The 27,438-nt window shown below is 41.7% G+C and overlaps 1 protein-coding gene across 1 annotated transcript; it reads right to left on the bottom strand.

Annotated features, from left to right (window-relative positions):
* Window positions 1-2,864: 2,864 nt before the first annotated feature.
* CD28 (CD28 molecule) lies at window positions 2,865-13,024 on the bottom strand (the record flags this gene model as incomplete). The annotated part of the gene is made up of 4 exons (XM_082001781.1): window positions 12,961-13,024; window positions 6,312-6,665; window positions 5,932-6,050; window positions 2,865-3,005 (listed from the first exon to the last, which is right to left on the bottom strand). The coding sequence occupies exons 1-4, from the start codon at window positions 13,013-13,015 to the stop codon at window positions 2,865-2,867; spliced, it is 669 nt and encodes a 222-aa protein (XP_081857907.1). The 5' UTR covers window positions 13,016-13,024.
* Window positions 13,025-27,438: the final 14,414 nt, after the last annotated feature.

The following is a 27,438-nucleotide window of genomic DNA, read 5'->3' as shown; positions in this document are numbered from 1 at the left end:
CTCCAACGGTCTGTAATCTGTGTTCTTAGAGTGCTTTAATATAATGGCAATGTCCATTTTAACACAGTGCTGGTGCCTCTCCTGTCCTGGTTCTCTTCATTTTATTTACTACTATATTTTTGATGTTTCCCCATATCTCCCTTTCTTTTTGGTCAGTCAAATGAATTAATACTTGTTCCAGATATTCCAGGACCTACTTTCCAGTATCATGTCGTGGGAGCCAGCAGTATGTTTTAAATATAGAAATTACAAATGTGTTAGGGGAAGGAAAGCAAATTATACCAACATTTGCTTTCGAAAGTAATACTTTCCTCAGACTAGCCTCTGGCCCAGTGCATTTATTGAGAATTTAATTTACTGTATCTACTTAATAATTTTAAAAGGAGATTGCAAAAAGTATAATGAAACTCTAGGGAATATAGATATAATGAAACAGATACATATATATCTAAAATATATATATGCAATTTAAACAGAGAATGTTTACCCTGTTTTATGCTTTTGATACATATTTGCCATCTCACCTTACATTTGCACTAGAAGATGTGATTTTTCACAGTGCATTGTAATCAGAGAACTTGTTAATGTTGTGTTATACAATGACATGCATGGAGCATGGCGAGACAGTGCTGTACCCTGAGAGAAGACTGTGCCCAGCCTGCTGCTCTCTACCAGGAGTGGCTGGATGCCCCTGGCACAGTATCATCCACTTCCCTCCAAATGAGGAGGGAGGTCGCAAGGCATCCCCTCAGTCAGCGGCAGCAAGGAGGGCCAAGCTGGGACCATGCAGGGACTGCCATGGGTCCTGCCTGCCCCTCTCCTCTCTGCCCCCTGCATGTGCTCCTTGCTGCCTCGGCTGTAGCACAAAGGTGCAGTAAAGGGCTTTTCAGGAAAACAGAGTAAAAAATGTATGCGGTAAAAGGTCAGCCTTGGGGGGTTTGTGCATGTGGTAAGGGGAAAGGAGAAGAAATAAATAAAAAGACTTTATTTTCAAGTTCTTCAACCCAATCATAAGCTTTTGGGTTACCTGAACTGACCCAGAGCAAAGGTCCCAGGGCCTGCTTGGTCCAAGGCCACAGTCCCTTGCCAAATGCACAGCACTGCCTCATGGCAGTAGGCGCTCAGGCCTCACTTGCCATGGCCATTGTGGGCTCTGCGCCTGGTCTGGGGAGAGCTGTGCCTGTCTGAGGGGACAGCAGGCACCTCATTGCTGCCCAGAGGTGGCACAGCACCCTCCGGCAATATGGTTTGTGGTGATATGACTCTGAATGGTTTGGGGCCCAGTCATCAAACTCAAATAAAACTTCCAATTTGGAAGTGCCAAAGCTTTTTTCTTGGGTTAAGATGTCAAAGCAAGTTATTGCCACACTTCCACATCTCTACTTTTTTCATGTCCCCTCAAAGAGAGAAAAAATCTTCTTCACCCCATTTGGAGGAAAGTAATGTTGTATAATCCCGATTTTATTTCAAGGTGGGAATATGGATTTATTTTTCATTTAATTGCTTATTCATTAGTCCCTATAAATTAAACCTCATGTCCTCAGTATGAAAAGGGATTTTATGCCGAGTCAACCCCAAATACAGTTTAGGATGTCTTGGTAATGTAAACATGCTTAATTGAAGGAATTAAGCAGGTTTTGCTGAAGACTTTGTCCTGCTCCAGCATGGAGCATTCCTGAAGAACATCTTTAGATAGAAAGGTAACCTCCAGTCAACACAAAGTTCCTCAAAGTGCCCAGAGCAGTCCCTGCAGGCGGCTGAGCACTTGCAGGTCCAGTTCACAGTGATGGGAATGAAGGACCCTCTCACACCCCAAAAATTGGGTGCTTATGGGAAAAACATTCAAGTGATCCCTAGTTGCTCATAACTGGACCCAGATATTCGAAAGAGCTCTGGTACAACCTAGGTGCCAGAAGATGTACATGAATTTTCAGCAGGACTCAGCAGAATGCCTTTTGGATAGAAACTAAAATTCAAAAATGAAAGTAAAGCTCTCCTCAAAATCTGACCTCTGTGTCTTCTAATGCTTCCCATATGACTTTGTGTTCCCTTGCTGTGGGAGGCAAACAAAACAGAAATGGGGTTCTTCATGATGACAACAGATCTTTCTTCCTCTCCCGCTTGTCTTGATTTTGTCTTCAGGTTGATTACATTCTCACTCTGTGGAGTTCCTTGGTCATGACTTCAAATGGCCTTATGAACATTTCTAAACTGTCCTACCTAAGGACTCACATGTTGAACGTTTAGTAGTTTTCTATCAGCTGGATTTGTCCTGGCAGCCCATTTGTGCCATAGCCTAATATCTTGGATGCCTTCTGGCTGACTTTTCCAAGTTTCGTTTTGAAGTTTTCAACTTCAAACCATGCCCTGGTCTTGTAGGAAACAAAATATATATTTTTTTTTTACATTTTGCCATATTTAACAGCAACAAGGATTTCTGAGGATTAGACATATAGGAAACAAAATTAAGGGTTAAATTTAAGGCAGCAATTATTGGGAAAGGTCAGAAGTTACGGTTCTCCCAACAGTCAAGCAAAACCACAAGTGTTAGGAGGAGACCAGCTCTGAGGTCTGATGCCATCTTTCTGTTTTGTCCACTGACAACACTAAATACCAGTTGTATCTCATTTTCAGCCACCGAGGAAAACAATTCTTTCTTACTTCCCTGACCCCCCCTTTTATGTCTGTTTGTTTGTTTTTTCTTTTAGTATAATATCAAAATTTAGCCAGTACTTGCTATGGTGTAGGTATCCATGATCAATAACAACAAATGTGATGAGAATATAAGAGGCTCTCCTTCCATGTCCAAGAGCAAGTGACTGCCTAGAAGCACACAAGGCTACTGGTGGGTCAGCTGGTGGGTATCACGGCTGCCAGGACCGATACGCAGTGTAGTCTCGTGTTGGCGCATAGGATGGGTAACCCTTGTTCTTCTGGTATGGTGGGTGCCGGGGAGTCATGTTCATGTAGTCACTCTGATGGTACATATTCTTTTTGGATTTTTGCTGTGGAGGGAGAAGTGTGAAAACATTTCTGCAATTAGTCTGTCCCACCTGGGGTGAACTTTCGAAAAGGGAGAAGAAGAGGGAGAGCAGGGATCCTTTGAGCAGAGGGGTTTTGACTGTTAATGAGACCTGAGAAAAGTTAATAATGGATTTGATTAATTTTTTCTTCTTTGAGTTAACAAATTGTCTCACCCAACTCTCATACTAACTTCTGACAGTTCTGTCCCTAGGTCCTGGTTCAGGGAAGCAGGCGTATTTATAAGACAGCCTCAGGTTTAAATACATTTACAGAAGAATTAGAACACATGTTCTCATAAAATAATCTATGGAATTTGCCCAACCTGAATGTAAGTCTCCAGCTTATCTGCTGAGAGATTTACAGTGTTAGCTCTCCAGGTAAAAGAATGCTGCAAACCAAGGATACAAACTGATGCCTCTCACCATCAATTCTCAGCTGTGGAATGACTCAGCACAAACAATACAGTCTGAGCAGTGAAGGCTGACCTCATTTGTCGGGATGAAAAAAGAAATTAGCTTAACTCGAGCAGAATAAGAGCAGGAAAAATCAGCTAAGGCTATGTGTATTTGGTTTGCCTACCATTTACAGAAGGAACACACAATGTGTATGTTGTTTTGAGCCTTCCTTGAAGGGACAAAAGAATCAGAGCTGATGTTAATCTTTTATCTGTCTCACTCTCTGGGCCTCAAAAATCTTATTTCCACTGTTGAATTCCTGCCTTATAATGCCGCTGTGAGACAAGGGAGGCATCGCCTCTTTCAGAAATAAGAATAGCAGAAGACAGGTGAAATAATGTGCCTATAGTCACAGAGGAAGTTTGTGGCTACAGCAGCATTTGAACCTCTGACTGCTGCAGGCTGTGCCCAAGGTTGGTGGTTTTGTGTAGCTTAAGGCTTTATCGATCAGGGGCGAGGTAAAGTGCTTCCATGCTTTTTTCTTACTACTGATCATACCTTCTTTTGCAGTCTCTTTTTTACTGAAATTTCCTTCCTATGTATGTAAATATTTGCATATGCTGCAATATACTTGTGAAGCTGTGGAACTGGAGGAGGTTTGCATTAGAAAATCTGATGGCTGAATTATGCTGTACATGCAGAGCGGGGCGGTTACTATGAAACATTTTAAGCTTTTTTATATTAATGTTATATATGTGCAAGGTGGTGAATGTAAGTTACATTGCATGCTTAAGCCATGCAATACAGTCAATGCATGTAAATCATTAGACATGAAAGCTTTACCTGTATGTGTTCATATACATAATGTATATATGGATTATATATAATACAGGATTTTTAATCCACCTTAGAGGCAATTTTGCATGGGAGAAGGACATTTTGCTAGCATGAATGAGTGCTGGACTGTTCCAGGATCAAAGACTGCTACTTTGGGAGAGGAAAGTAGTTTTCCTCTAGGGAAGGCAGAACAGTATGCTTTCAGGAATGCAGGTGAAACAGGCTTGCCATGGCTGTCAAGTATCATACTTTAGGACATTTTTTTACAATTCACAATGTCTTCTAGGCAGCTGTATTTACATTCAGCCACACTCTAAATACACACTCAAAGCACATATTATCAGGAGAATACCACCAGCAGTGATAACAGCAGGTAAAAACCAATGCAGCAAACAGCACACATCGCAATGCAGCCTTATCGCTCTTGCTGGGGGCAGACATGTTAGTAGCAAAGAGTGTAGCCACTAGATACCAAACAAATACAGCAGAGAGAAAATGGTTCAGATTGTAAATGATGGATTTGGAGCTACAGTATCTCATCAGGGCACAGCACTGTAACACCAGCAGCTGTTTGCTGTATTCCTCTCAGCTCTCCTCTACAATAAGGCACAAAGAAGGACCACTTAACCTGCCTTTGCATTTTCCTATGGCAATGCCCCATTTGTCTGTTTTCCGTTAGAAATAGATGTATATTGAGCAAGTGTATTTTTGTGAAACTTAATAGATCTCAAGCTTCAGCTAGCAGTGAGAGTGATTTTCTGTATACATGCAACATTTAACATGTCAGGCACTCTGGGTCCTTTATACAGACTACCTCACAGTATGTTGAAAATCACTATTCAACAACAAAGATACAGGGGAAAGACAGAGTTCAAGGAACAGAACTCTCTCTAGTCATTGTTCAAGTCTTTCCCACATGGAGTAAGTAGTGTAAATCAGCTCTGGGAGATCACAGTCCTAAGACTTGTCTAGCAAGATGTCCATCTGCTGCTTCTACATCACGCCTCACTCCCCTTCACTCCAGCAGGCAGAACCGAATGTGACCTGGGCCAGCCAACTCTCCAGAGAGACTAGAAAGTGAAAATAATGAGCCAAAAGACTGTCTTGGCTCTCTTAGGGTTAATGAATAGGGGCAGATGAGGGACCACTGAGATCCCAGTGCTCCTATTCCCTTGCAGTCAACCTGCCAGAAATAGTAGGTGCTCAAGGGAATTGTTGGATAGGCACAAGACATCAGTGCAGATGTTCTTGGGCCAACTGAGGGATCCCTAAAGATTGTTTTACTCTAAGTGAGCTCCTCTGTCAGTACAGTCTCAAAGGGTTTTGCCAGGAATGCTTGTAGGGCTAGGTTTCCCTGACAGGGACAATTGGAAGAGCTAGAAACAGTGTCCCAGTATTGCTGGTGTGCAGGGCACTGCCAATGCTACGGCATTACTATTTACTTTAGGACTCTACTGCAGAGGCCTGACTGCTGACCTAGAGAGAATGTGGTGTTTCAGTTCTTTTGGGACATAGCATGGGTGTGCAAATATAGCTGGGGTGAAGGAGCACTGTGATCCTGAAGAGAGGGGTATCAGTGATAAACATGAGTTTGTGGTAAACATGGCAAGTATAGCCTGAGAAGTGAAGCAGGGACAAAGAGCGTATAGAGCAAAGGAAAATAGTAGATTCTTACCCAGTGGTTAATAAAAACTGCAGTTATTAGCATACTGTAGAAAGTGAGAACTCCAGTCACTGCCACCATTATCCACAAAGAAATTGCAGACTGAGGCTCTTGTGTCTGGATGGGTGTCTCTTTAAGGAAAAGAACAAAGAAAACTTTAAGTACCTGAAAGCAAAAACCTCAATCTCTGTTTATTTACTCCTTGTTCCCATGCACTATTTGTATTCATCATCATTTTAAGATGTCTTCTTCAAGACATCAGGAGCAGGAATGAGTTTTACCAGGCAACCAGACTTTTTTTTTTTTTTTTTTTAGGAAACAAACTGCCTTAAGCCATCATGTAGGGAGTGTGTACAGGGAGGATACTGGCCTATTGAGATTTCCCAACTTACCTTTCACGTGAATGACAGTCCCATTGCTCTTCTCATTGTAGACATATGGGGGTGGATACATGGCCTCAATTTTGCAGAAGTAGATGTCAGTTTGGCTGGCACTCATATTCCAAAGATTGAAGATGACTTTGTCTTTATCATGAATCCCCTGGCAGTTAAATTCTTTATTTGAACTACTGCTAATTTTGGTCATGTTCCATGAAATAAAGCAAACTTCAACTGCGCTGTCTGTTCCTTTGTGCAGCGAAGCTCGAAATTCCTTCCCCGTTCCATTGTATGTGTAGTTGCAGACTAGAGTTGCAGTTTTGTTAGCTACAGTGAGCAAAGGACTCTGAGCCACTAAAATCTTATTTTCTGGAAGGGAGGGGAGAAAGTGAGAAAAACAGTTGTTTAAAATACAGTATGAGACTCCAGAACCACACATCCTTCCATGCAAGTCTTCGTATCTCCTGTCCCCTGCTGACACTCCCTGCTAGGGAGTACATAACCACCAGGCTGCAGAAGCAGTTTCTCACAGGAGCTCCTGTTGCAGCAATCCCCCTCTATATAAATAATTACATAGTCACTAGGGGAGACTGTGAGGTCAAGAGTGTTCTTCTTCAGAGTCAGAACACCAGTACAGAAAGTGGCCCATCTGATTAAGATTTAATGTCAGGGCTCAGAAGGCTAGTCTGCATGTGTGTGCATGTGTGTATATATAAGGCCACCTTAGTCCTTCCTTTCCTTAGCAAGCAGAATCCCAGGGGACATTATGGAGGGAAAATACTGTGAATTAAATGCTTAGTTTAGCAGTCAGATAAGATATTATTATTTATACATTTGCTTTTTAATCCAAGGACAGACTTGAAGAGTTTGCAGGTGGAATTTGCTGAACCATTTCAAGGGTTTGGACCTTGGACGATGAGCACTAAAAGCATAAACTGCTATCATTTTAATGTAAAATAAGTAATTCTCTAGCTAGCAGCTGTAGTAGATTCTTCATCTCTCAAAGGTCTCAGGAGCTGATTCATTTGACCCTGCACTGGCACTTAGCACTTGAATGGCCTGCAAAAATACGTGTCACATGAAGGTGTAATTAAATTTGAATTGACCAGACTGATATATAAACAGGAAATATTTTCTGACATCTAGACCTCTGTGCTACCATCTGCCAAACAATGAAACACTGCAAGGACTATGCAGAAAGACAACTTCTTCCAAGAAAAATCATCCGGTACAAATGAGGACCTACTTTTCAAATGATGGCCCCTATGTAAGAGGAAGGGAGTTTTGCTTTTTAAGCTAGGAACGTGGCAGAACTAAGGACAGCCCTTTTGTGTGTGTATACGACTGCGTAAGTCTTCATGCAAGCTCAAGTCATATGAGGTCTTAGTAGCTTTTTATAGATCCCTGAGAATTGCTGTGGTTGTGAGAATGACAATTGTGTCTCTTGTCCTCAAAATCTGCTGCAAAACCTATATTCTTTCTACTTAATCCGTCTGATGAGACTTAAGAAAGACTAGTAAGGGAAATGGAGTTGGAAGGAGGCCAGATCCAGAATGCCCAGAAAATAAGTATTTCACTGTGTTTAACAGTATTTAGGACCAAATGGCTACATTTATCATGTTCACACCTGCACAAGAAGATGGAGTACCCCAATCTCTTGTCTAGGATACTCCTTTGGGCTGAACGTGATCCAGGGAGTAAAGTAACTGCAAAGAGATGTGTGAGATGGCCAGGACCAGTGGTAGGGTGTGGGCAGTAAAAACAACCCACAGCTAACAAGTTCTCCAGTTACCAGCCCAACCCATGAAACTGCTGAAGTTGCTAATTTTCTCACTGAAAGTCTTGTTTACTAGCCCTTTCTTCTCATGAGAGCAGGAAGACATGAGACAGGGAATGCCCTACTGCCTCGTCTTTAGCAAAGAAAGATTGTAGTCCACCCTCCTCATGTCTCTCTGTTCAACATCATTAGCATGGGGGTGAAGCAGAGCTCCTCACAGCTCTGAAATCCCATGTTTGCAGGGAACACAAACACTGTGAAACTTTTTTTTTTATGAAGGACGAACACTTCCAGGCTTTTCAGCAGAAAGAGACACAGATCTTGGAATCCTGGAACTGAGCAGCAGGTTAATAACAGACAAGGCAAGTTTCTACTTGAGGTGCTGCCTGTGGTAAATTTTCATCGAAATGAAGACATTTCAGCAAAACATTTCAGTTTCATCGAATCAGCATTTTCCGACAAAAGCTCTTGCATAGACTTATAAGGCATTCTAGTAAGGGGTGGGGTTTGGATTCCACCCCTTAAAAACAAGATATTTGATCTTATTTTTGTTGTCCAGAAAACTGATCTTTGGCCTAAGTGGCAATGTGGAAGTCTGTGGTAGAATTGTTCTACCTTTAGCACAGCAGAATTCTACACATCTCACTTGAGACAGAGTTATCCTTCTGATTTGCACTGCGGTAGTGCCCACCACTACAACCCTGATTGTCACAGGGACTGAACACACCTTCAGTAGAGACCTTTTTTGTCTCAGAGTTTACAACCAAAATAGGCATCCCGTAACAGACACTTGCAGAAACATTACACTTCGGAAAAATACGTGTCTGTTTTTCACTACAAGTACGTACAGAAAACTAAGAGATGTTTATTGCTTAGCCTGGTCAGATTTTTTGCTATGGCCAGAGGAAACACAAAGAACACTGAAAATCTCATCACTGAGGGACCACCTCCTAATGTTATTTAGACCCACCTGCAGACCCCAGTGACTTACCCCCACCTTTTGCTGTTGTCAGATGATCTGGATTCCTGACGTTTAGTATGTAGCTTCATGCCTTTGAGCTCCGCTATTTAACCACAGCTTTGGGCTATTTATGTCCTTGCCATGATATTGTGCTAAGTGGCGACCAGTCTCTTTTGATACCCCACCTAAAAATATAAGTTCCTTCAACTTACTTCCACATCTTGAATTTATGGTCTGGTCTGTTTGCCTTGCCGTGCAGGCTGCGTGTTGATAACCCAGCCCCATGCTGCTGATGTTGGGATGCAGGATGGCTGAGCAGTGGGAAAAAAAGTTTACCTGTGGATTATTAAACGAAGACTGCTCCTACATCATTTAAGATAAGCACCCAAATCCATTTTCACAAAGGGGCTCTACTAGTTCAAATCTAAATTGATTGAGGGAGATCTTTTGTTTTTCATTTATAGGAACTAACTAGGACCACATGAATTGGTTGGGCTGCAGTGCCAGCAGGGGCAAGGCAGGCTTACCCCACAGGCGTGTCAGACGGGCCCTGCTGTCATCCTTCTCCTCCAGGCTTGGATGTTTTTTTAATTGAAGAAAGTCAATCATGCCAAAAATGTATTAGTTTCACGGGGAAAACAGAGTAAGGGAAAACATCGCTTACTTCACTTGTGATCTGAATAGGATTTGATAATATATTTGTAGTAGGATCTGGACCATTCTGAACAAACATGAGCTGAGGCTGCTTTTGCCTTCACAGAGACAGTTTTTCTCGTAAGTGTCGCTTTGGGTTTATTAAAATGGTGAAACTCTGAAACATTTAGTATGTGTTTCCATTAGTGTATGCTTTCCCCTAAATAGGGTTATGATTGCCATTTCCAGAGCTGTGTTCAGTCATGCTGCATAGTCATAAATATCTATATCTTGGCCTTACCCAGCCAAGAAAATGGCAGTTACGAAAAATTATTGTCTACAGTTTCAAAAAGCTGTGAAATCTAAAAATGTAAAGTCATTTAAGTCAGTGTGCACAGGCTGCAAGCTTTCTCAGGATCTTAGGATTTATATGCAATGGTGTGTATGATCTCTAAATGTTTGTTAAGCTTTTTTTATACCTTATTTGTTGTGCTAGACGTTTGTTATAATGACATGTGAGGGGTTTTTGCATCATGAAAAAAAATGCCATCCATCTATAATATGTGTAAAATACTGACTCTCTAATCATGGACCCCTGATGCAAGCAAAACATCATTGATGTTTTTTTCCTTTCTTTCTTATTTGCCAAGAAAGTGAAATAGAGATGACAAAGTATGGAAAATAACTATTTTGAGGGTCTTTTTTTTTTCCAGAACTTTCCATGAATCATCATCAGCTCTTGGAAAAAATACTCTGCTAAAAATATTTTGCCTTTTCCATGCCAGTTGACTTCAAAGAGCTATTTGCCAGAGCAAGGATTCTGGGATAAGTTGGGATTTCTATAAGCACGGTAGTGTCCCACTTAACTCCCTGGGGGGATAGGGGAAAACCTGAAAGGAGTTTATTTAATCCACAAGCAGAAAGAAACACAGCTACGTTATACACAAAGCTATTTCATTCTCGCTGCTGCTGGTCTGTTGTTCAATTACCTTTACTCTTCTTTCACAGGTACAAGGGTCTTCCTCTTTTACTTTGGATTTAGGTCACCCAGCTGTGTGTATAATGTGCAGCTGGACGGATCTGCCTCTTCTAGCCGTTATAGACTTGCTTTCTGCTAATCTTTCCTACTTTGGTGCGAGGACTGCAGGAAGCATAGTACTACATAAAGCCCCGGTGACGCTCTTGCTTTAATCAACCCCAGTGTGAGCACAGGGGGGTTTCTTGTCAGTTTGTGATTTTTTTTTTTTTTAAACAAGAATTTGTTGATGTCATCCTAATCTCGGCTAACCTTGCCTTCATACATCTTCTGCACTCTGGTAACCTTAGTGCGTTAGAGCTTGATTTTAACACCCAGAGACCGTAAGCCAGAAAGTTATGCGGATGGTAAAAAGATGAGGTCATTTGTGGTACACTGCAGTGGGAACCTGCTTATATTATTTATTTCACAAAATACATAGGACAGGCAACTTGATCTAGCTGCCCCTCAGACAGACCATAGCAAGGTAATTTTTTAGCCAACAAGAAGGTGGGGAAGACAAACTTTGTAAATGTCAGTGTTTCTGCAAAAGAGGAATGAACAAGCTGATCTTCTAAGTCCCTTTCCATGATCCAAATGCAACCTGCAGTACTCACTGGTACGGTCTAACAACAGCAGAACAGGACAAATTCTGTTGTCTTCCCCAAAATAAAATACCTAAGGCCTACAATACACTTTGCGGCTTGAGGGAGTCCTGCAGGGTTTTGACCTGCCTTAATGTTTTCCATGTACTAAGGATCAATCATCTCAATCAAAATGAAGAGGTGGAGAAAAGACAGGGGAAAAAGATGAGAGCCCTGAGAAGCAAGTGACCTCATGTGCTTCTCTTGAAGCAGTTGAACAGTCTCAGTGAAGTTATTGGAGAAACTCAAGTTCTTCATGCGCAGCAAGTGTATAAATGTCTATAGAGTCATGGCAAAACCCCTGTGTCTGATAACCACATACTATATTTTATTTTGTTGCAATTCAAAACAGTTGCTTAAAAGCTGTTCACACCTCATGGAAATGTTTTTTAAAACTGCTAACCCACTGGTGATACTTATCCCCTCCTGGAATCAGTGTCTTCTCTGACAACCCGGGGGCCCGCTGTGGAAATAATTATGATATTGCAAACGCAAAATTATGAACATGGGAAAAGGACAAGGAAGAAAAAGTTTATGATCTCTTAAAGCAATGTGGATCACGGTGTCATGCAACTTACAATGCCTTCACTGAGGAAAAGAAGTATAGAAAAATAAGTCAGAAATAAGGAAAAAATAGATTCGATTGTATCTCTCATATTAAAAAAGCAACTCTTTAGACATGTTATATATGTTAGATTTTTGATCCTATCTGTAACTTCCCTGTAAAATACAAAACACTGATATTTGAAGAAGACCCAGTAACAACAGTTCACAGGCCAGCGGTTTGAAAAATTGTCTGTCTCAAGATTATCCTAGCAAAAGCCAGCATCTCTTCCCTTGCTTTGCATTTTGATGTATCCCTTGGAAAGATGTGTTAACTCTGAACATACAAACACTGCATCAGCAAGACAACACCAAGACAAATACCCTTAATCACAACAACTGAAGATTCAGAAAGATTCACTAATTTCAAAGTCACAAATAGACATTTTTTGTGTTGAAGATCTTTTCAGAAAGAAGGTAGATATCTAGTAAGTATTAATAAACTACTAAACAATGCAAAAATCAGAGACTTGGCAATTCCCATCCTCCCGTCTTTGAGCACAGTAAGCAACTCCGTTTTTGGTCCTTTTATTTGCTAGCTCTGTGAGGATGTGGGTGGGCTCAGCTCCACAGCCCATCACACCGAGCCAGGCCATGGTGGGACCCGGAGCTTTGCACAGAAGACTTGGGGGTGGTGGAGAGGCTGCTCCGAGAGAGGCCCTTGGCACCAGATCTGCACAGCCTCTCTACTCCCCAAAAGAAGGCAAAATCTTTAAAGCCCATAGGGAAGGTGAAATAAACCCCCCTCTATCTATGCATGCAATTTCCAGATGCATCTAAAGAGAAGTTAAATTAAAAGAAACCTCTTGGCTCTTATCTTGGAGGGATACCTGTGGCAGGAAAAAGATCAGCCTCTTCGTTGTATCAAGTTGATCCATGTGCAGTATTAGCAGCATGCTCTGTCTCTCCCATTTCATCCAAACACAGAATAATTTGTGCAAAATTAATTCAAAGCTATACTAGATCTTCTCCTCCCGATGAGCAAAGAGAGGAAAAATTGTGGAAAGAATCGAGATGGGGGGCATTGTTACCTGTTACATCGGCAGTGGGGATGAAGCAGAGCACCACGAGGATCCCCAGCAGCATGGTGCTGATGGTGGGCCCGACGCTTTGTCCCCACCCCCTCCAGGTACTGTCACGTCTCCCAGGGCCCCGTGCCACCAGCCCCAGCCTTCCTTCCCCGTGGGGCCAGGCTGCACCCTCGGTTGCTCACACAACTTCTCTCCTCCTCCCTCTGCAGCACATGATACACAGCTGAGTTAAACCACAGTAATGGGAACACTTGAACAGGAAGTTAAATTGTTTGATCCCTTTAGCCTTAGCAAGTTGCCTCTGCAAAGCTCAGTAACGCCTAAAAGGTAGTGGAAGCCCGCCTTTCAAAATAGGGACTCTTGTCCCTGTGTTGCAAGATGTGTGCTTGTGTTTGGGGCTCTTCCCTAGAGATGCGACATGGCTTCTTTACCGAGAGAACATACAGCCATACGCTGTTGCTGTCATCATGGTAGAAGCGAACAGCAGTTTCCAAGTTCCTGGTGGCCAAACTTGGCCCCTCAGGAAGTTGTGTGCTCAGGAAGCTCCATCTCTCCTCACTTCTAGAAGCAGAAACCTTCCTGTCTTGGCCTACTGGCTTGCTTCTGCCTGCCTTCCCAGCCCCTGGGAGCACTGACGTATTTTGGCAGTAGATGATCTAAGTTTGTTCATTTTCATTTTTCTGCATCTGCTTGCCACCTAAATGCAGAACAAACTGTGCAAGAAACAGTGATCTGGTATACCTTTCCTTTTTGAAAAATATCCCAAGTTATAAATGAGCGCAACTGTAATCCAATTGACATCTAAATAAAGGCAGCAAGCAGCAAGCACACTTCTCAATCAGTGCTTTCACTACAGGTCTTCTGATTTAAAGTTTACTCTTCGACTCATCTGGTAAATGCTCACTCTTTGCCCTGCAAGCTCAACATCACCTACCCCCTTAAAACAGCAGGATTGTGAGAGCCAGTTAATGGCATTTATAACTGTGAGGAACTCTGGTTATTAACTATTTACTTTTGTCCACCAAAGTAGAAATATGTATCGATGTCTGTCATTATCTGTGATTTATTTGAGAGAAAAGGGGAGGTGTTTAGCAGGAAGACTTTCAAGAAAATTGGTCTGCTGTAGAAAAGGATGAGGAGCCACAAACTGTTCTTCCTTTTCCCTTAGTATCTGAGGTCTTAAGGCCATGTTTTATCAGAAATTTTGTACGCAAGCTAAGAGCAGCTTTAGCTGGTATATCCATTTGCAGTCTAGGAATTTTAACAGTATTCTTTTGTTTTGTAATCGGTGTAAATTGCCTGCAATACTGAAAATTTTGGAATTTCCTTGTACTTAAAAAATAAAAAGAGAAAAAAAGTCAGATTCTCTCTTTCTTGGCCCACTTTTGTGGTTTCTAGATAAATATTCTGAAACTTTTTTTGTCTCATATGAGCGTACCTGCAGTTATCAATGAAGCAATAGTCTCATCTTAACTTGAAGTGAGAATCCCCCAACAAAGTTACAAAATTCAGTATCTTTTTGCTGAACTGCCCTGTCTCAGAGATAAAAACCACTGTTGTCACATCTTCTGGCTCAGGTAACTGAGCCTACACGATGTCTATTGATCCTGCTGCATGCTTCTGCATCCTGGCTCTCAGATCCTTTCTGTATTTGGGGTACGGACTGGAAATGCACAGAGGGTACATTCTCCCCTCATCACAAAATTAGCAGAGTATATTGCAGAGAGCGAGCTACTGCCATTCATTTCACTGGCATATGTTGGCAAAGGGGCACCATTCAGACGGAAACCTGATTTTGGAAACAGTTGTGTGGGAAGAGACTCTAGGAATACCACTAACAAAACCCAAGAGGGAACAGTGTGCACTCTTTTCAGTGTGGCCATGGACCTATTTATTCCCTTCCATCCGTTATTGCTCCCCGTGTGCCTCTGCCATGGTGAGGACAAACCAAGGAACTGATTGCAAACAGGGACTGGACTGGTGGAATACAAGAGAGGGAAGAGAAATTATCCACTGTGGCCTTTAGAGTCCAAGCTGTGATGTATCATTTCTCTCTGTGCTGAACAGTGGTACCAGTATTGCTTTTTCCAGAGACTCTGGTCTTTCAGTCATGATTTTAGTTTTGCCTAATGGTTTCCTCTTTGATCCCTGGAGTAAGGAAGGGCATTTTTTTTCCCCCAAAATAGCTCTTGGCTCATCTGCACTTCTTGGTTTTCTAGGATTTTAAAAGGGCACAAATCATCACTGTGTTCCTGAGAGTATGGTTCCTTTCCTTCTCCAAATTGCAGTTCTTGCTCTAATTTAAACAGTTCGTTTCCAATCCCTTAAACACCTGACTTAGTCACATCACATGTATGATCTTTTTCTGTTGCAAAAGTTGTCATGAGGGTAGAGGAAGAAGATATTGTAGCTTTCAGCACAATATCTTTTCAGCTAAGCTGCACTTAGGACAAACCACATAGAAGTTCATCTAGGAAAAAATAAAACTGGAAATGTCCCCCAATATGCCTTCACTCTTAATTTTTCATTATTCTCTCACCTCCCTAAGTATCTTTCCTTCTATACCCCGAGCATTACCCGAGGGTGTTCTGCAATAACATTAATTCGGGCACCATTCACTCCTATTCTGACCCCATTTTTGATTCAGATTTCAGTCTGTTGAGTCTGTCTGTATGCTGGCAGACAGGCTCTGCTTGCTGTCACAGTGATGGAAATCCAGACTAACATTATAATTTCAGTGGAAATAGAGCTTAGAGAGCACTGAAAGAGCTAAAAATGCAATTTGGCCATGTTTGGGGAAAAGAAGTTTTCCATCCAATCACAAAATGGCTGAAATTGCAGTCCAAGAGAAGTAAATGAGAGGTTTGTGAGTGGGTTTTCAGGGTACACAAGAATTTAGGCTATGGGCTCGGGCTTTTTACTTGTCACAGTATGTAAATAAAATAACAGTCCAGGTATTTGATTGTAGCTTTTCATACCTACTGTTAGAAAACCAAGCACTGACAGGAGCTGTGATGTAAGTTTGAGAGAAATGCTGATATGATCTAGTATGGTTTCTCAGAGGATTATCTGGATATCTTTAAAAGACACCCAAGAAATCCCAAGCAAGGCTGCTAGCTTGCCTTTATGTTAAAGAATGAGGAAGTAATCACCCACAAATCCTGAGCCAAGTATTCAGTTTAGAAGCTAATTTTAAAATAAATGAAGTCTCCCTTCAATCACTGGAAGTTGTATAGTGCCATGATTGTTCCCAGCACATACTCCTGTTCTCAGGCAAATAAAAACGTACATGCATACTAAAAGAGTAATACAACAATATACTATCGTTCACTTATTCCAGAGGACTCTGGTCTAATTTCCGTGTAACTACTATAGACAATTAACTTTTAAGTCCCTGGACTCTCCTGCAACTCCATACAAAGATTGAATTTAACAGTTGGCTGAGAGAATCTTCCTCTTTCTTCCCCACCATGAAGAATCATAACACAGACCTTGAGCAAGTAGTCTAGGTGGCTTTATTCTGCTTGTTCTGCACGCTTGTATGTTGACAACTGCTTGAGTAAATGCTTTGTTTCCTACAACTGCAAATCTTAAAACATCTTTACTCTCCCATTGCTGCTGTAAGTAATGATTTGTTATGAATAGAGTTATACGTACTTGATACAGATGGAAGGCTGTTTCTTTCACATCTTTATTACAAGGAGAATATGCTTTAACTAGCTGCCGTAGAGATGTAGAAGTGGGGTGACAGAAAGAGTTTAACAAATAGTCGTGTTACTTCTCACTAGGGAGACAAGAAATAATCTATGCTATTCACCCCCTGCCGTGTCCAGTAAGCTAACCCTAAGGAGTTATGTTGCATTTGTCAGCTGAAGCACTTCATAAAGTTACATGTTGTTATCTTCACTTCACAGATGGGGACTGGAATCACAGCAGGGTGAAGAGACATGCCCAAGGACATACCTCAGGTTAGTGGCAGAGCTAGGAACCTCTACAAGTAGCCCTGTGCTCTCTAGCTTCCAAGGTCTGATTGGCTTTCTGATGGCCTCTGTTCCATGTTGTTGTTTCCCTTGCACACGCATGAATTTTCACTGTGTTGTCAGCCTTTTCACGCCCTTCTTTCTGTGAATTCAGATGCTTTCATACCACAGTACAACTATCACACTTAAAAGGCAAAATCAATATACTCCTTCAGAGGGACTTTTAAGTTGGTTTTGTGTACTTTAAAATGTTACAACTGCCTTCCAGGACCAGAGCTTAATATGACATGTCACAGTGGAAAGGGAGCTTTCTTTTTTGGAAAGATGTGAAATTTTTGTTTCCAGCCCTCAAGATAGCAGCCCATAAATGTGTCACTAATATAGGACTAAGCACTACCATCAAACACATATAGATTTGAGAGAGAGCTTGAGGGAAGCCTTCCCTATTTGGGGAAAGAAACATTTACCTGACAGGCTGAATATTTTTAATGTCAATAGCTGGAAGCTGTTCATTAGTGTTTGTTGGGAAAGGGGCAGGAGTTCACACATGCACATTCCATTTTTTCAAGTTAAAAATCTCATCTGAGTTTTAAAGTTGTAATGATTTCTTTTGGTTGTACCTATTCCTGGTTTGGACTGTTAGAACAAGTCTCAAAGGATGTGGATTAATGGATAGAGAGGGAATGGCTCAAAGCTGCATGATTAACTCCATCTATCACCTGCCTGTAAGATGACATACGGCTGCTGCTTCAGTAGAGGTCACATGTTTAGGTAGGAACACCTGAAATAAAGCCCACGGGTGAGTACGTATACGCCAAATGTTCTGTGATAAAAGAGTTTTCAGATTAAGGTTAGAGGGAGAATAATTCCTGTTAACTGCACCACCTGCTCCTTGTTTCTCTCAGGTAGAAAAGGTGAGTGAGACCCCGGCACATTACCACTGAAGTTGACAAAATTGTTCCAGTTTACTTCAGCTGAGGACCTGGTGCTTGGGTCTGGTAGAACAGAGAGACCCTGGAACAATAATCCTTAGCTCTTCTCAGGTTCTGTTTTAGAGCTGCTGCCAGGCAGCTGCAGGGAGCTGGGCTAGCTCTTCCATTTCTGCAGTGAGTAACAGGCCAGTGATCTTCTGTCCCTCCTAAGGAGAGGGATATGAGAAAAGTTGGAAAATAGCCAGTAAAGACATGAAGGATATGGCAACAAAGCAGTGGTGTCCTGTATATAAGGCAGTTCAGAATGCCTCATTCTTTAAGAGGGAGAGAATTTCTTTCCCTCTCCTTTATCCTGCTAAAAACAAAAGAAATGAATGAGCACTGCAGGAATATTACAAGAGTTTTAAATAAGAGGAAGCATCTTCCAAAGAACTTAAGACCTAGAAATCTTGAGCAGACAAATTCAGGTTTCACCTTTGTGCAAAAAGACAGCTTCCAGACCTGGCTGTCTACAGTTTGTCCAGAGAAGTTACATAGATCCCTAAATATTAGTAACAAGATTTCTGTCTGCTAGGATTGTGCTTTCTTAATTGAGGACAAGGTGGAGTGTCACAGGTCCTGCCAGGTCTGAGGGTCTGTAGAGGGCTGCTGAGGGAGGAAGGCTTTCTGGGGCTGTGTTGAACGCAGTCACATAGAGCGGGAGTCCAAGCTTGGGAGGTACACAGCCAATATGATCTGCTGGTCTGCCAACTGTGCCAGCATTTCCTTTTGGAGAGAAATAATTGACCAAAACTATGGCTGCCAAAAGCAGCACGTGAACAGCATGGATAATCAGGAAACCAGAGCCCTGGGGTGAAATAAGAATGAAATCAAACTGGTGGTCTAGACACTGGAGTCACTTGGCAAACGTTACCCATAGTAAGGGAATGCTGTAGCTGGCGTTTCCAGGGAATTGTCTGCATTGCCTTTATTTGTAGAGAACAATCTACATAGCCTCTATTTATGGGTAAACCCTTAGCTAGAGAAAACAATTCTGCCTCCACTGGGTTCAGCAGAACCAGGGCAGCCCAGGTTCCACACAGAATATTAAGTTTTAAGGCTGTCTCATGATCATGCCCATTTTTTGAAGCTTAAACTCTTTCACTTCCTCATTGTTCTGCTACTTTTTGTCTCACCCAAATGCTACATTTTGTAAAGATAGTAGGAGTGCTATCAGCATGGTACATGTACAGTGAAGCACCATCCATTTACAGTTCTTCCCATTTACACAAACTTGGAAGGAAGCATTACTCATGTTTATGAACAATTGAAACTAGAATAGAGCACTCTGTACAATGAGAGCCCCTTTGAGGAAGTGTCGGAGAGGCTGCCTAGCGACCTCGCTCATACAATGGAATATATTCTTTGAGATTACTTCATTCTGAGTAGCCCTCACAGGAAATAATTATTTTGGTAGACATTAATGCACTCTAACTTGTAGGGTAAGCATTTCCAAATTATTCCTTTCCCTGAAGACAGTGGCTTCTTTACGCCTAGGCAAACCTAACTTATGTCCAAATTCAACAACTTTCTGCCTGAGAAATGCCCTATTCTTAGACTGTGGTGTTGCCAACACCAGCCCACAGAGTTGTTTTCTGCCAAAATACTATGAGGAACAGGCTTTCATTGTATTTCTGCCACTTCAAAAAAAGTACTGAGTCATAGCACACTGGAAATGTTTGTGCTGGGCTGCATAGGAAAACATCATAAATATATTAGAAAGATTTTTAAATATTTCCACACAGGAACTAGAGACCAAAATTCCTAATTCTTAACTGTGAAAAGTGCCTAAAGCAGGAGGAAGCCCTTTTCAAATCACAGTAGGAAGCATCTGCTTACTCATTTGGATATGCATGTAAATTGTGACAAGTAGTTATTAATTTTATAACAGATTTTTTCTTAGAAAAGCAATCCTGCTTTTATTCAACATGTCAGCATTCACTTAAACTATTCCTTTAAACAGGAAATTGAAAATAGTCATTTTGCTGTTTACAAAGACCTTGGTGGGTTCAGAGGATAGGAATCCTTGCTGGTTTAGGGAGAAGAAGAAAAATTCCTATGATGCTTTATTAGAAGCCACATCCACACAAGAAGCAGAAAAAATTTCCATGCTTTATTTCAGAGGCGTCCACTCTGTCTACTGGTGCAAGCCATAAAGTCCATTAGGGAGCTGCCTGGGTGCTGAATGTTTAGGTGTCTCCCTTAACGTATCTTAGCACATGGAGCCAGCAAGTATTGGTAACCCAGACATGCCAACGGCATGTAATGGCACAGGCTTACCCCTCATGAGCCCGCAGGCACATGCGCAGCCTGTTAATGTGAACGGGCATTTTGCTGTCCTTTGCCTGGTGTAGCGCATGGCTGACCTGCATGACCACCGCTACAGGGCTCATGGGAGACAGCAGACTGCAGGTTGGGTTCTTACAGGCCTATTCTTACAGGCTAAACCTGGCCCTTAAACCAGAGCTTATCCCAAACCAGACTTATAGCCAAACACCATGTGCTAGAACTACCTAGGAAACTTGTATCTGTGCCAGTAGGCAACTATTAGGATTAGAAAGCTAGGTATAGGGGCTTCCACTTCACAGTGCTGCTATCTCATATACGTATGGATTCCTTTCTAATAAAAACCAGAATAACCTCATCTTTTCCGATACACAAAGTTTGACCCTGAAGAGGTCCTGCTACATGTTGCTTATTGTAGCTGTCTGGATAATCATTCAGATGATATTAAAATACAATCAAATTTTAATATCTCACTAAGCTTTGGGGGTTATTAAAAGCAGTGTAAAAATGCTTGTTTTGCTGATTTCAGGACAGTCTGAGAGTTTATTAAAATGAAAGTACATTTTTGTAGCCAAGTCTACTAAGGTTTTATGGAGTTCATGATTACATTTCTGAGCTTTTACTTTTATGCCTCAGAAACATGAAGTTTTCTGGTGTCATTTTTCCTTGGCTTCAGCACATTATTGTTGATGACTCCATTAGCCCTAATTCTATATCTTAAGGTACTTGCACACGCTTTTTATTAAGAAATATTCTCACGAGACTCCAAAGTGTCTATGTGGCATATAAAAAAGACAATCATTAATTCAATCGTCCTTTCATAATCAGAAGTAATTTCGTAAATGTTTTTTACAAAACAAATTATTCTATATAACATTTTGCCTGTTCAGTCAAATTTGCCTTAGTTAGTATTAGTTAAATTTCCATGATTAGTTACATGTGGGTTTTGTATTGCATGTAATATCCTTGGAGGTTTTCACAGAGCAGCCCTGCAGGATAAAAGACAAATTAGTAAACAGGAGAGTTTTTGGAACTAGAAGGAACTGATTCGTGACTATTCTCATGATTAGATCTCACTCCTGGTTTCCAGGGGTCATGTATATTTAAGCTGTTAGTTTAACAATTTATTTGTGAGTCTGAACATTTTATAAACAATCTTTAACAGAGATTAATATTAATCTGGAAGATCATCATACAGGAACATTATTACCTGTTTGGTAACTGATATGCTTCCATCATTATTCTCCTGTTTTAAAAGTTTTAGTTTCTCTGTCAGAAACAATGGCACATGAATTAGGCAACCAGCCACATTCCCTTGGGGGTAAAAAATTAATTGGGTATTTTCAAAGACATTGGTCTGCAACAACTCATCCGTTGAAATGTATTTGTATAATCTGTTTGGCGAATATTTACAATTAATCCTACAAACACAGAAGTGAGGATGATGTGATAGTCAAGTCACAAATAGGAAAAAAATGGGCTAAATTAAACAAATCACTTATTACGATAAACAATTAATTCAACTCTGAGTCTGGGAAAATTGCATTGCACTAATAAAGCTAGTAGAAATAGATTCTTCTTTTTCTCAATGCCTAGAGGGATTAACAGTGTGAGGGCACTAAACCTGTATAAAGAAGGTAAATATCTTTGATTGTATCAGGGAAACTATTTGAAAAAGCACAATCCCAAAAGCAGTGATAGGAAGGAGAAGGAGTGTTTAGTTCTTTATTTGACATGTATTGGAGGAAAAGTGCAACCTTCCTTTTCAGTCTTTCCACTTGACTGTTTTGTAAAGAGGTTTAACTGACATCATCACTTTGATATTTCAACATCTGCTCTTGGCTCTTCCTTTTGTCCCTGGGGATAGGTTATGCTAGTTTTCATTTGTTCATTAGCTTAAAATAATGCGTTGAACCTAAGCTAATATCAGAGCACTAGGGCCAACATCAGCTCTGGACAGGCGGAAGCCTACAAAGGTATGGAGAGAAGAGACAGCACAGGAGCACTTGAACTCTTGCTGCAGCCTGGCTGTAAACACCGGCAGGAAGTGAGAAGGGCACACACGGCACACGTCAGGCACAAACAGGCAGTCTAAGGTGGAGTATATTGTTCAGCTGTCATCAGCTCAAGTGGTAAAGTATTGTTTTAACTTTAAGACAGCAGTATAGATTTCAAAGCAGAAGGAACAACTCCACAGTGAAGACCCAGGTTGCACCCATGCTAGGAACTCCTGTTTGTTCTTGTTGTCCCGTCCACTGAAGGAGAGGATTCGAGCTATTCAGATCATGGGCTACGCAGCTGACGGAGAGCAAACCATCTGGGGCCCAAGTGCTGTGGCTGGGTATGGGTGAGTTCCAGAAAACCAGAGTCATACTCATCTCTTCCAAACAGCACCAGCCCCTGTTCATCTGCACAACAGGGAAACCTCTTCTGTTGCCGAGTAGCATTTGAGCTCATTGCGTCTTGCTGAGAATAACATAACTCTCATGGATCTAGGGAGTCATGGGCTCTCATACCAACATCCGTAGCTCCACAGAGTACCCTACTTGTCTGCTATTTGCCTGCACTGCAGAGTATTCTTTTGTCCATCCTTTCACATACAGTGGGGACAGTGTCTTCCAAAGCCCATTTTGACCTGACAGCAAAATCACCCCATGTACGTTTCCTTGCCCAAAACCATTCCAGTTTGTCTGAATATGAATATATTAATGTACAAAATGCTGCATGACGTGCTGCTTTTTAATTGTTTCTTAACAAAAGCATTTGGACACAGTTTGACCAGACTGAAATACTCATCCCGGAAAAGTTAATGGGAGCTTTGTCATGGATTTTTTGGGGCCAGGATTTCATCCCAGCTCATTATTTGACCTACTGAATTCTGTTAAGCTGGTAAACCTGGGCTGCAGACCATGTGGGAAGGCTGTCTCCCCATATTTGGGTTTCTGCTATATTCCATCCTGGTCAGAAATGTTATAAAGCTTTTTTTCTTTTTTCTTTTCTTGCAATAACTAGCTAATCTTGATTCTAGTTCTGGACAGAACACGAAAGCAAGGCAAGAGATATATGTGTTCTTCAGTTAATGTAAAGCTGCAAATTTTAACTTTAGGTCTACACTCACTAACATTTGCAGGCGCTCAGATTTTGGGTGAGACATGTAAGCTGTAGGCTGTGGTATGTTTATGTGGTTACATCACATTTTAGGAAGTGATGCTGGAAGGATGTAGATTAGCTTGTTGATTTGTTATTTCATCTGTGGTTGTTCCATCACCCTCATTATTGTTCAACACAGACAGACACAGGCTGAATTTTGATGACTTCCAGGCGTATCATCTCACATGTCGTAGGTGTAGGAACCAGCTGAAAGGCTTGAGATCAGTTTCTAATCCAAATGGTTCAGAACCTGAAAAATATCCTAAGTTTGGCTCTTGAAACCACAAGGCCTAAAGCCTTCTAAGTGTGCCCTCTCACCACAGAGCACAACCATAAGTCTTCTCTAATTTGTCATCTAAATTTTCAAAGCCATCATTGCTATTAGGTAGCAGATGTGTTCAAATGGAATACAATTTCAGAAAGATAACAGTTGTGCTACTCTGTGGGCAGTTGGCGTTGGTGATTTATACCTGGGTAAATGCACTTTAACAGGTGTAGCTAAAAAATGATGGAGACAGTTGTATCTTTCCCAGCAAGACCAAATGTGTCTGAAGGTGACATAATGAGCTGTCTCTGTAGCATTTGTGAAAACCCTGATGATATGTGACTGTTTTCTCCTGGTGGGGACTAGAAGCACAAGAGACTTTAGCAGCTGGAGATGCTGCCAATTCTTGAAAACTCACAAAGCACTCTATGCACCTTGTATCAGATACCATGCACAGATAAGAAAGCTTGAGAAGCATCTGCACTGCAATGCAGTCCGGCAGAAAAAGTCTCTACGATAATGCTTAAGAAACAAGAGGCCTAGAGCTCTTCTTGCTGTGCAGCTAAAATGCTGTCATTGTGATCAAAATAATATTTTTGTGATAATAATAATGCGATCAAAATATTATTTTCAGAGGAGTTAACTGCTTCCAGCTTCCATGGCCTTCCTTTGGAAATTGAAGGAGAAAGAAGACAGCAAAATAAAGGGTATAGACCTCAAGAAGGCATATTTTAAAACATTCGGAGATCTGGTTGGGAGGATCCTGCTCTGGGCAGATGTAAGGGAAAGGCTGCTAAGAAAGAGAACATAGGGATTAAGAAACTAGAGGATTACTGAGGATGAGTATACAGGCATGACACTAGCATATAGGATTGAAACACAAAAGCAAGAGCACAAAATGAGGTAACGTAAGCAAATTCCCTAAAGGGTAACAAGAAACACTTCTGCAGGTACACTCAGAGTAAAACAAATCCCAGGGGAATGGCTAATTACTGAACAGAGAGAGGAAATGTTACTGGGAAAGCCATGTGCTGATTTTGTCTCCGGAGCTTCAGGAGCTAGCTGCAGGCAGGCAACCAACACAACTGACACCACAGCAAAGCAGTATGATCTGCATCTAGGATAAGGAAAGAATGCGTTGGAAAGGGCATAAAGAAGCCAACTATATTCAGCTTATGATGAATTCTGGGCTTGATGAATTATAGCCCAGAATACTTGGAGAATTACCTGATGTAATTTCAGAACCATTTGTGGTTCTCTCAAGAAAGGTAATATATCAAAGAAGGGAAGAGGGCAAATGCAATACTTCTCTTTAAAAAAGGGAGAAAGAAGAGTCAGAGAGTTATAGAGAGATCAGCTTACTTCAGTTCCTGCAAAAATACTGGAAAAATTACTCAAGACATTATTCATAAGTACCTAGAGGAGAAAAACATGGCTTTCTGCAGAACAGACTGTGTCAAACCATCTAATTTCATCATTTGATGAGGTAATCCTTACCATGCTGACAGGGAGAAGCAGTAAATGCCATATATCTTGATTTTCATAAGGCTTTTGGCAGAGCTTTATGTAAGCAAGGAAGAGAAATATGGCCAGATGAGAGGTGAGTATCTAACTGTTTGGAAACAAGGCTCAGTAGTTACAGACAATTTGCTGTCAAAATAGAAAGATAAACTGAGCTCCTCGGTTCTGGTCTTACACAAAACCCATAAAGTACAAGGTTCACTAGCCATGCAGGAGCAGTCTGCAGCACGAGTATGCAGTGAGGAACAACAGGTGAGATAGCGGCTCTGCAGAAGGTCCATTCATGAATCACAGCCTAAACAGGAATCACTAATAACGTGAAAAAGGCAAACACCACACTGCACAAACTGGGAAACTGGACTGAAAGTTACGTGGTCATCCTTCAGCTTGGTTCCGCATCAACAGTGCCTCAGCTAGAGTAGCAAGTGGTGTTTGGGGCACTGTGTAGCCAGAAAGCTGTGCCCAGCTGGAAGCAGGTGAGAGGGGTGCACTGAGATCAGTCAGAAGTCTCGAAAGGGTTGAAGGGTGTGTGTTCACTCAGAGAATAGCGGACTGAGTGCAGAATAGCAGTTGGTTTAGGAAGAGGAAGGAAATCACGTGTCCTCCATGTTTGTTGTAGGCAAGGCAGGTAGTGATGGGACTGCACTGCAGCAAGCGAGACTTCAGCATTAGGAAAAGCTTTCTAAAGGCAAGAGTACCCCAGCAGAGCAGCAGACTGACCACAGGTTTCCATCTCTACTGCGGGAGGCTTTTAACTGGTTAGACATCCATCTCAAGGGGTTTAGGTGGTATAGAAATCTGCTTAGGATCATGATCCCCTCATGCCCCTTTTTCTATAGTCATTGCAAAGTATGTAACACATCACAGTGAGCAGATATGACACTTGTAAAGCTTTGTGAATCTTTTGTAGGTGAAGTCTCTTTGCCTTACTGTAAGGTCGTAAACATAGGGAGAATATTTGCGCACAGCATCCTGCCACCTGTGGAAAAAATCACCTGGTTTTCTTTGAAATACTTCACGTAAAAGCAGGTTCCTTGATTGTCTGGTAAAATTAACATACTACACATCACATGTAGTTTTCAGCGTCATAGCACTTGCTCACTGGCTTGTCAAACCTGTGAAAGTTTTTAGTAAGGACTGCTCTCAGTTTTGCATTTTTTATCCAAGAACAATCTATCCAGCGAAGAAAACCCTGCTAAAATATGCAGTCAGGTTGATGGTGGCCCTCCAATGAAATTATACACCCTTTTACCACCAAATCATGCATTAACGTTCTCATGAGTTACTGTGGCGTTCAGCCAGTTATTACATATTTAATATAAATCAAATGGTAAGTGATGGACATCAAAAGGGCAAGCTTACTAGCCAAACATTGCTTGTTCACAAACACTCAGGGCTCACGCACCTGGGAGTTTATTCTATGGGAAAAAGCTTTATTTGAAGATTTCTGATACTTCTGGGTTTCAGTTCCATAAAATCTAACAAAACAGCCGTTGTTGTGGTATTTTGGGTTATTCCTGATTGCAGCCTCAGCTGAGACTGGGATGTGTACATAATAGTGCAAGAATGGAAGCACACAGATGCAAGGATCTGGCACTGCCACATTCAGCCAAGTCACCCAGAAGAGCAGGCTGGCCAGTGGCCCCACCATCACTGTGATCACCGGGTGTCCCTTCTGAACAGCACTTCTTCCTGCAAAGGGAGGCACTACCTGAAACAATATATGTCTTATCGTATGTAGTGCATATTCAGAAAAATATCACAACCCAAGAGGCTGACTTAAACTCTGTGCTGGTTTTGTCTGTGTTAGAAATAATTTTCTTCACAGTAGCTGGTACGGGGCTATGTTTTGGATTTCTGCTGAAAACAGTGTTGATAACACAGGGATGTTTTCGTTACTGCTGAGCAGCACTGACACAGAGTCAAGGCCTTTTCTGCTTCTCACCCGCCCCACCAGTGGGGAGACTGGGGGTGCACAAGACGCTGGGAGGGGACACAGCTGGGACAGCTGACCCCAGCTGACCCAAGGGATATTCCATACCATATGACATCATGCTCAGCATATAAAGCTGGGGGAAGAACGAGGAAGGCGGAGAGGTTTGGATTGATGGCGTTTGTCTTCCCAAATAACCATCACGCATGATGGACCCCTGCTTTCCTGGAGATGGCTGAACACCTGCCTGCCGATGGGAAGTGATGAATGAATTCCTTGTTTTGCTTTGCTTGTGTGTGTGGCTTTTGCTTCACCTATTAAACTGTCTTCACCTCAACCCACAAGTTTTCTCACTTTTACCCTTCTGATTCT

This window comes from Phaethon aethereus (assembly GCF_964289735.1).
Source record: "Phaethon aethereus genome assembly, chromosome: 6".
NCBI lineage: Eukaryota > Metazoa > Chordata > Aves > Phaethontiformes > Phaethontidae > Phaethon > Phaethon aethereus.
The sequence above is the reverse complement of the archived record's forward strand: the minus strand, read 5'-3'. Positions and strand labels throughout refer to the sequence as shown.